The 10,491-nt window shown below is 38.0% G+C and overlaps 1 protein-coding gene across 2 annotated transcripts; it reads left to right on the top strand.

The window, feature by feature from the left end:
* Positions 1–363: 363 nt before the first annotated feature.
* LOC123875220 lies at positions 364–7,899 on the top strand. Of its 2 annotated transcripts, XM_045920936.1 has the most exons (10): positions 364–659; positions 742–924; positions 1,709–1,839; positions 2,421–2,520; positions 2,668–2,808; positions 3,600–3,720; positions 4,530–4,674; positions 4,756–4,812; positions 5,230–6,799; positions 7,432–7,899. In XM_045920936.1, exons 1-9 carry the CDS (start codon positions 546–548, stop codon positions 6,770–6,772), a joined length of 2,535 nt encoding a protein of 844 aa, XP_045776892.1. In that variant the 5' UTR covers positions 364–545; the 3' UTR covers positions 6,773–6,799; positions 7,432–7,899. The 2 variants fall into 2 exon arrangements, with proteins under 2 accessions (XP_045776892.1, XP_045776891.1); XM_045920935.1 differs by having other exon boundaries at positions 5,230–7,899.
* The last annotated feature ends 2,592 nt before the right edge of the window (positions 7,900–10,491 follow it).

Below are 10,491 nucleotides of genomic sequence, written 5' to 3'. Positions count from 1 at the left end.
CAGACTGAAAGTTCTTGTCAATAGTTTTTTTTTGTATTTTATGCCTGCACCAGACGCTTGTGACAAACAGCAAACGTTTGCACGTGCTTTGCTTGTCAACGCTCTGGGAGTTCCGATAGGCAGGCAAGTCACCTGTGGTGTTTGCCGAAGCTTGCTGAACGTAGTGATTACATACTCTTTGGTTTGCTGTTTGCCATAAGCGTGAAGCACCGACTCTGGAAACTGTTTCAATTTACGGTACATAACACAAAACACTTATGGCTTATCTAAAATAATGATTTTGACAATCATTTTGTATTGGTATCCAAATTAAAACAAAATCATTTTACATTATATTAATGCTTTACCATGTTAAAATTTTAAGTCATACAAGAGGAAATCTTGAAATATTTTTTGATTTGATTAAAATAATAACCTGTTGTCATTCTTGCAACTGTGAAATGGAGCGTTAGTTAACGAAAAATTGCGGTTTGAAAAGTAGGAGGAAGTAGGTGGATCGAAATCTAATTATTTTTATGAAATTCATGAAAAGGTGAATTAACGAAATGTTGATATCGGACGGCATCAATCATGGGAAATTACAGTCTATAATAGTGGGAGAGTTGAAAAAGGTGGGCTTAAAGCATCGCCTGAAAAAGATTATTATGAAAAATGTCAAAGTAAGTTTTATAGTGAGATCAAAGTATTTTTAAAATTTAAATTGGACGTATTTTATAAGTATGAGCTTTTTCTTCTCCAAAGGATCATAAAACAGTGTTCGGAGCGCCTCTAATAAAAGTCCCGTCGTGCAGTGTCATTTGTTGTGGAAGCACTCTGAGTATTCCAGTTGTAGTGACTGAGATGTCGTCGGTGTTGAGAGCCAATGCTCATATCGAAGGTCTGTTCAGGAAGGCCGGATCGCAAACACGACAAAAAGATATCAAGGTAAACAAGCACTTATACTACAAATATTTTCGTTTTAGTTTATTAATTTCCATTTCCCTCCAACTGCGTTTATGGAGTGGGGTGTGTAGTGTGTACTATGATAAAGCAAAGATAAGGTACAAAGGAGCTATCTTTCAGAGTTCAACCGTTAGCTCCCTTTTTAAATCTAATATTAGATGATGCTGCTTCAACATCTATGGGAATTTTGGTTTTTAAAAATTCTGTAGGAACTCTTTGATTTTCCAGGGTAAAAGTAGCATACACTTATCCCCAGGATGTAAGCTAACTCTGTACCAAATTTCATCAAAATCTGTCATACTAATGGGCTGTGAAAAGCTAGCAGACATACAGTGAGACACACTTTCACATTTATAATATTAACATGGATTACTCTTGATTTTTATATGACATGATGATAAACTCTTTGCTCTCTGATTCTGTCTGTTATAGTGAGGGAATAGAGAGTACAGGATATTTGTGCACGCACTTATATGCTATAATGTTTCCCATGCAGATAGCTAATTTCTATAAATAGGCTGCCGTGGACATTATTAATATATTCACTAGAACTGGTCAATCTGGTGGGATACTACTGCCGTAATAAGTTACCACCTTAAAAGCTATGCTGCCAAGTGGTCTAGCATTCAAGTATGAAACTGTGTAGAAACCGATCAGTAGTATGGGTTTAGTGAAGCTACCATACTACTTCCAAGTTAGCCCACTTCCATCTTAGACTGCATCATCACTTACCACCAGGTGGCCTGTAAGAACTTTTAATTTTCAGCGTTTACTAGATGCTGGTGGTTGTGTATCAGAAGGCCATCATCCCATAGATGTAGCTAGTGTTTTGAAACTCTACCTCCGCTGTTTGCCCGAGCCACTGATCAGTGCAGAGGTGCAGGACTTGCTACTTAGGTAAGTTATTGTTTGGAATAAGTGTAGTATTTTATAATAAGACTAGCTGATACCCGCGACTTTGTTCGCGTGGATGTAGGTTTTTAAAATTCCCGTGGGAACTCTTTGGGATAAAAAAATTCCAGGATAAAAAGTAGCCTATGTGCTAATCCAGGGTATAATTTATCTCCATTCTAAATTTCAGCCCAATCCATCCAGTAATTTTTGCGCGATGGAGTAACAAACATACACACACACATACAAACTTTCTCTTTTATAATATTAGTGTGATTCCACAGTCAATTTTAGACTTGCCTTTACACAAGTTTAGAAAATTATCAAAAATATGCCCCTATAAAAACATATCAATAGAATATTAAGTAAATGATAAAAAGCATGGGATTTGATTCGCGCCAGCTATGGGCTGCAATTGTTTGTACTGTATGGCATAATATTATTGTAAATTGAACATTTGAAAAGAGCAACCAGTGAATTTCTTGCTGGTTCTTCTAGAATGGCATTCCGTGTGGTAAATTATTTTGTCAACTCAAAAGCACTTGTAAAAGTTTATTTGGATAAAAATATATTCTATTCTATTCTAGGTGTAGAGTGACGGGCGGTGAAGAGGGACTGAAGGCTATGTTTAACACCTTGTTGTTGTTACCAGTATTACATGTGCACCTTCTGCATTATATCATGGAGGTATTATTTTTTAACATATTAATCAAAATAATTGTAATTATTGATGCTGCCCTTGATGGTGAACCATGCCATAATATATCAAAAACGTTGAACAAAACACCACCCTTATTAAGAATCGGAAATTAAAATGATATTTAAAAATTCCAGTTACTACATTTCATAGCATCCAAACACAAAGACAATCTGATGGACTCGTCCAACCTCGCCATAGTGCTGGCTCCCAGCGTCATGCCGCTCCCGGCCGCCGCCTCCGCGCAGAGACTGGAGCACCATGTAGCCTTAGTTAAGGTAACTATATTTACTAGCGACCCGCCCTGGCTTTGCATGGGTGTTTAGAGTTGTAATTTTATAATGAAATCATATGAACCTTCCTCTTGAAGTGGACAGACCACATCAAACGAGTTACCGCTAGATTCAGGTGTCCATGTAGCAAGACTGTGGCCAGTGGAAGTTCCTACAAGAGACTATGTCCAACAATGGAAATGTATTGGTTGATATTGATGAAGTGGATGAAGAAACAAGTGTAAATTAAAAATTTTCAACACCCCCGACAAGTGAAGGTTACAGTAACTAGAAACTTTCAAAAGGCTGAACTGATTTTCTTGGACTATTCCGCGCCTACTATCTAAAGTATCTGAGTTTTCCAAAACATCATTTTCAAATAAATAATTATGTATTTAGGCAACGTCCATCTTGACAGCTTGACATTTGTCAATTGACATAATATTATGAACCTAACGGTTATTTAACCTTCTTTTCTACAAGAAAACTAGAAAAGAGCTGATAACTCTTAAATGGCTGAACCAATTTTTTTGGATTATAGCTAAGAACACTCTCGATCAAGCCACCTTTCAAACAAAAAGAGTAAATTAAAATCGGTTCATTCGTTTAGGCGCTACGATGCCACAGACAGATACACAGATACACAGATACACAGACACACAGATACACACGTCAAACTTATAACACCCCTCTTTTTGGGTCGGAGGTTAAAAAGACGATAACAGATGTCAGACTAGAAAAATAAAGAAATGTTGTAAAAGAAACCCAGTTGGGTTTTATACACCTGTTTGTTTCAGATATTTATAGAAAACTCAAAGTATATAGGACTTTTATCAGAAGATCTCATGACGAAACTAGACGACGATTCTGATGTCAGTCGCTCCAGACGGAAGAAGAGACGAAGTGGTTCTCTTAATAGTAAGTTTTAAATGATTATTAGTTTTCTCCCTTTTGTGGTGTAAGAGCTACGTAACTGCATCGCATCGCATTGATTATACGAAATCGCGTTCAAAAATATTCATATCTTCTTATTTCTATCGAGTAGTCAATTGATGTTCGCGCGATAAGTTCATTTTTTTAATCGTGTCGCTTGTTCGTGTGAGCGATTGCCTACGATTTTTAGGGTTCCGTACCTCAAAAGGAAGAATGGAACCCTTATAGGATCACTTTGTTGTCCGTCCGTCTGTCTGTCTGTCTGTCTGTCTGTCTGTCCGTCCGTCCGTCCGTCGTGTCAAGAAAACCTATAGGGTACTTCCCGTTGACCTAGAATCATGAAATTTGGCAGGCAGGTAGGTCTTATAGTACAAGTAAAGGATTAATCCGAAAACCATGAATTTGTGATTACATCATTAAATTTTTTTTTAAATGTATTTAAATTTTCAGAGTAAGATAACTATACCAAGTGGGGTATCATATAAAAGGGCTTTACCTGTACATTCTAAAACAGATTTTTATTTATTTTTATGTATAATAGTTTTTGATTTATCATGCAAAACATTGGAAAAATACCCGAGTACGGAACCCTCAGTGAGCGAGTCTGACTCGCACTTGGCCGGTTTTTTTTATCTTGTCGCTTGTTCGTGCGAGCGATTGCCTACGATTTTTTAAAGTAAAATATTATGTTGTATTGTACCTAGATGTCTTTCATTTATCAATTCAATTTTATTGTAGATTGATGTATTTCGTAGCACAAATATATACTGTCTATTAATTGTTTTTATTAATAGGAATGTTAAATGGATTACGCAAAATGGTATCGGGGAATCCAAGCACACCCGCTCCCGTTCGAGATAACGGCAAAACACCAGTCCTCAGCAAATCTGCTGCTAAACGGAAGTTTAACTCTTACGAAGGACTTTCTGCGAAAACAAAGTGAGTTGTCTTTGAATTTTCCTTACAAGAGCTCATTTGAAATCAATTGTAGGTACCTATTTACTATTTGTTTGTTTTTAGGAAAGAAATCACAAAAGGCCTTCCTCAGAAAGAACTGTCGTTTACGCCTATGAAAATGTAAGTCCACAGTTTCTTACCTTTTATTTCTATGCGGCATTGTTTTTATATCCTTAAATAACTCTATACATATAAAGTAAAATTTCCATAAGCGCGACTTGAGAGTCGGTAACTCGGATCTTTTTTCGGACGGAAGTAACGTCGAAACATAACTTTCGCCAAAAATGGTCGCCAAACAGACCAGCTGTTTTGAAGTAGCCATCTTTTATCGAAGTGTACGAAATAATTTCAAAGAACCTTTAGATCTGTTTTGAATTGCGACTTCATCTTGAGTGCCATAGACTCATTTTCTAAAATGGATTCTGCGCACATTTAAGTACTTTTACTTCAACTGCGCGTAAAGATTATACAATTTTTTTTTTTCACCAAAAAATGGATTGCTGCATATTGATGAATTAATAAGGACTCATTTTGCAGGGGCGTTACTGATCGGAAGCGGTTACGACTTAGTTTCGTAGATGCCAGAAGTACAACAGTCACCAACTCAGACTTTAACTCTCATAAAAACTCTGAAACCAGTATTAGTAGTGAAGACCTGTTAACCTCCTCAGAAAACTTGTTTAGTGCACATGACACTATTGACTTATCCTCAGACATGAAAGAAGAAAAAGATTATGTTCGAATTTCTAAACAGGAATATGAAGAAATAAAAAGCAGGGTATCGGCTATAGAGAACCGACTCTCCAGAGAGTTTACTGACGTCATACCTAGAGTTCAGCCTTTACAGCAGGTCCAAAATGTTTACGAGCAAACGTTAGAAGAGGTGGCCATGTTAAACTGTCAAGGTTCCGAGCATTTAGCGCGTCGTCTTAGCAAAGAACTGAAGATTAGACCAAAGGAAGAAGCCAAAATCATACGATCGCCGAGCGCGAGAAAAATAGGATCCATAAGAAGACGTTCGAAAGAAAATTTGACCAAAATAGTTAGGCACAAATCTTGGAATGCCATGGATATGTTCTACCCTTATGTTGGACTCACAAGGAGAGAGAGAACCAGCGTCGCTAAACCGAACAGAGATGATAGAGATAGCACAGCAGACTGGGATGTTTCAATTTCAGAACAATCGATCAACGTATCTGACTCTAGTCAAAAATATCATCAACGCAAAAGAATCAGTCTCGCACCGGATTTCGGCTTAAACAAAACTATCGGCAAAGTCCAGCCGCGTCGATCGCTCAATATAACGACAAACAACTGGGATGAGACGGGATCTGAAAACTCGGCCAACAATACCTTAGATTCCAATGAAAAGATACGGAAATCTGCACAGTTGAAGTGCTACCAAAATATACGCAATAATCCTATAGGAAAAGATAGTCCCGTAAATTGTCAACATAAGTGGAGGAACGCTGCAGCGTTCTTTATGAACAAAACAGGTGAACTCGAATCTAACGGTCAAACTGGAAGACCTTCCGTGAACAAACTACGCCGACAAAACGCTGGAGCAGTTCTAGCCAAAGCCAAACTCTTCGAAACCAGCTCCGACAAGTCGTCCGAAGCGAAGGAGAAGGCCGCGCATGCCGGTTTCGCTAGGAAACCAAGAGTTACCAACCAAAACCAAATCAAATCACAGTCACAGAAAATGTCATTTCATCCTAAATCCAGGCTTCAAGCGTACGTGACTAATGATGGGCCACTAAAAACGAATGGGCCACTGAATACGAAAGATTTGGGTCCTAATGTGACGAGATATAAAGGCCCTGTTCATCACAGTAAAGAAGGAATCAATCTCAGAGTAAACAGGAAAGTTACTCCAGTCAAAAAGGTAGTTTCCCCACAGTCGAATGTTTTAATGAAGACCCCTCAACCACCAGCTTTAAAGAAACCTTTATGCACACCCAGAAGTTTGCGAACGCCCGCCTCTGGTAACGACCTCAAACGAACAAATACTCCGATGAGAGCCGTTCACATTTCACCGAGGAGATCGCCACGGCAAAAGATACAGCGCACATATAACTGAATTTACGCGTAATAATAAATTATTATTTGATATTTATACTTTTACCTAATGTGACAAAATATAAAGGCCCTGTTCATCACAGTAATGAAAGGAGAGTAACTAGAAAAGTTATTGCAGTCACGCGATACTTTTAGCATGGCGATTGCTGCACGGATGAATCGAATTGAGTAGGTACTAATGTATTACTTTGCAGAACTGATACACAAATCTCGCACTGGCCAACGAGGTCCCGCCCGGTTTCTCTCCGTCTGATGGCCGAAGGCCGAAGCATACGTTGCTTTTATGCAATGCGAATAGAATACGTGGCAGGCGCGCCATATAGGATGAGACGGCGCTGGTCGGCGGGAGAGACCGCGGCTCAGCGCAAAATTGCGATGTGTCGATGAAATTGGAATGATGTCTATGCCAAAAATAAATTATTTCTTAGGAATTAGGTATTAAATAGAGGGTCTTCCAAAATTCGTAAAATCCGAGTTTGCTAACCATTTTTAACTATCGATTTAACTAAAAAAGTATGTTAAATTATGACACATATTTATGACGTCACATCTGTGAATCCACACCTCGCTGGTGGGTTACCACCTTTAACACTCGCATTCGTAAAATATTCGCATCTTTTGAGATAAATTCGAGTAGGTATTCATGCGGATAATTATCAGAATCTTTTACTCGTATAATATCTTGCGAATGCGAACGTTCGTAACTTACATCTATTGTATAATCTGCTTTGGCCCTAAAGTGGATAAAAATAAGGATGATGCCTACTAGTCAAATCAGCAACTTTTTATCAAACTTGTATGGAGCTTGTATGAAATACACAGATGTGACGTCATAACTTTCTCTTCTTTTCGTCGCACTCCACCATACAATTGCATGGCAAGCTAGCCATTTAAAATCGGCAATTTAAAATGGTTAGCTCACTTAAAAGTAAGTGGACGTGGATTTTAGAAGACCCTCTATTTAATAATTACTAAGAAATAATATATTTTTGATATGTAGGCATTATCCCAATTGTCAATGTAAAATGTTAAGGCTTGACGTACTTAAACTTTGTATAATATAGTAACCAATTGAAAACTTGTGATTAAATCAATTTTTGTAAATAAATGAAAATCTGTTGAAAAATATTCTGTATTTTGTTTTTAATTTAATAGTTAAATACTTTTAGGGCAAGATTCCAGAACCGCCAGACCAGACCACCAGACCTTAATTATTTTCTGAGAAAAAAATATACAGGCTAGAGCCTTCAGGTTCAAAATGTTGAATTCTCATTATGAATTTGCAAAATGTTGAGTCCTAAAATATTGACATAAGGGGCATGAGACGGGCCTGCCCGCGAAATTCAAATTTAATTCGGTTTTTCGCAATTTGTAAGCCTACGTTGTCGTATTAGTTTACAAATTGCGAAAAACCAAATAAAATCAGGGGGCACGGCAGTGCCCCCGCCAAGACGAGCCAAACGGCGGCCGGGGCGCTACGTACCTTTTTCTCGAAGTGTTTCGCCGTATTTTCGACCCGTCATAACTTCGGTCTGGATGACGCTAGAAAGCTGAAATTTTCAGTATAAGGTGTCCTCACCAAATTTACCAAATATACCAAGTATCAAATATCTAGCTTTTATGGTTACAGATTTATTGATACCTAAAATACGCCGATTTCGTCCCTCACTGATGATCATCAAAACCTCTACTCAAAACCTCTAAGGTACTTCCCGAAGTCCTAGAAGACTGAATTTTGGTATGTAGACTAGAAATTGACTACAAACTACAGGAAAATTAAGAAATTGGAAATGCCCCCCCTCTACGCCTCTTAAGGGTGAAGCAAATCTGTAAATTCTGTCGCTAGAATGCTGATATTTTCAGGATAAGATGTCCTTGGCAGATTTATTAAACGCATTGAGTATCAATTGTCTAGCTTTTATAGTTTCAGATTTATTGACAGTCAAAACTTCTAGTCTGTAATTCTAGGGTACTTCCCGAAGTCCTAGAAGACTGAAATTTGGTGTGTACACTATAAATTGCATACAAACTACAGGAAAATTAAGAAATTCAAAATTTTCCCCCTCCACTCCCACGTATGGGGGAAGCAAATTATTTATAAAGTCTATCGCTAAGAATGCTGATATTTTCAGGATAATATGTCCTTGACAGACTTATCAAACTTACCAAGTATCAATTGTCTACCTGTTATGGTTTCAGATTTATTGCCATTCAAAACCCCTTTAGTCAAAAGTTCTAAAGTACTTCCCTAAGTCCTAGAAGACTGAAATTTGTTATGTAGGCTAGGGATTTCATTCAAACAACAGGAAAATAAACTTTTCCCAGTCTGTACATTTAAAAAATGTGTTTCCTGAAGTCCTAAAAGACTAAAATTTGATATATCTGCTTTAAAATTGAGTTGCAAGATTCCACTCAAACAAACATAGTTACATACATTGCAAGTGGAATAAAAGCTTTTAAAAAAAGAGGTAACGATAGAGAGCGGGCCATGAAAATGATGTAGGTACCTACAAAAAATAGATCCAAAAAAAAAATCTAGGGCACCTGCCAAAAAGAAATGAAATCCCACCAAAAACATTTCATGTAAAATATTGCCAAGACTCACAAGTTCATAATGCTTTCACTGTTAAAAAGTTATGAGATCTCTAGTAGAGCCAAGCCCCTAGCTGAGCTTAGAATTTCGCTGCCCATGGGACCTATCCCAAGTCCAAAGTATATAGCTCTTAAATGCTCTTGAGTATATCACATTTATAACAATAAAGAACAAATAACTCTACTTACAAGCTCTGATTCTACAAACCCTAAATCTTGGTTAAAAAAGTACGGCTTGGCCGTTTAATGTTCGTAAAACTATTACATGACATAACATATTATATTATGGTCATAAGGAATAGTTTGTTCGACAATTACTAATTTGTATTATACTTCATGATTGTCGCACAAGCTATTCCGGGCTTAAATATCATATCAGATAAAAGTACCACGAACATTAAACGGCCAAGCCGTCCTTTTTTAACCAAGATTTAGGGTTTGTAGAATCAGAGCTTGTAAGTAGAGTTATTTGTTCTTTATTGTTATAATGTGATATACTCAAGAGCATTTAAGAGCTATATACTTTGGACTTGGGATAGGTCCCATGGGCAGCGAAATTCTAAGCTCAGCTAGGGGCTTGGCTCTACTAGAGATCTCATAACTTTTTAACAGTGAAAGCATTATGAACTTGTGAGTCTTGGCAATATTTTACATGAAATGTTTTTGGTGGGTTTGAATTTCGTGGGCAGGCCCGTCGCTTCCACCTTAAAAAAGACTTGCCGTCAAACTTGTCAGTTTTAGACCATTTTCGTGACGGGGGATACCTCTAAAACTAAACGAACGAGAGGTGAATGTTGGGTGGGGGGGGGGGGGGGGGGGGGGCGTTCATCCCCCCCCCCCAAATCCAGGCAAATATTTTTTGTGAATATTCAACACAATTCCGAAATTCAACATTTTGAACCTGAAGGGGATAGAGTAGTGTAAAGGATGGCGTCCGTCTACCAGGCCATCGGGGGTCGGGCCGTATTGCAGCTATGAAACTTCCAAAGGTGTCCACTAGGGCCGTGCGACGAGCATTTTTTATGGTATTTATTATTATTACGTCCCGCGACAAAGGTGTCATAAAATGTTATAGACTGCGAATTTTTGCGTTGCAATGCGACCCGGCCCGCCTGGTGGCCCTCTCTT

This window comes from Maniola jurtina, chromosome 19 (genome assembly GCF_905333055.1).
Source record: "Maniola jurtina chromosome 19, ilManJurt1.1, whole genome shotgun sequence".
NCBI classification, from domain to species: domain Eukaryota; kingdom Metazoa; phylum Arthropoda; class Insecta; order Lepidoptera; family Nymphalidae; genus Maniola; species Maniola jurtina.
The sequence above is the reverse complement of the archived record's forward strand: the minus strand, read 5'-3'. Positions and strand labels throughout refer to the sequence as shown.

What these genes read in the sequence shown, in the direction of transcription:
- LOC123875220 (XM_045920936.1), top strand. Translation starts at nt 546, where the DNA reads ATGTTGATATCGGACGGCATCAATCATGGGAAATTACAGTCTATAATA. An exon ending in CACGACAAAAAGATATCAAG is followed by an intron (nt 925 to 1,708) that starts GTAAACAAGCAC and finishes TTTAATTTTCAG; the next exon opens with CGTTTACTAGATGCTGGTGG. An exon ending in ACCATGTAGCCTTAGTTAAG is followed by an intron (nt 2,809 to 3,599) that starts GTAACTATATTT and finishes TGTTTGTTTCAG; the next exon opens with ATATTTATAGAAAACTCAAA.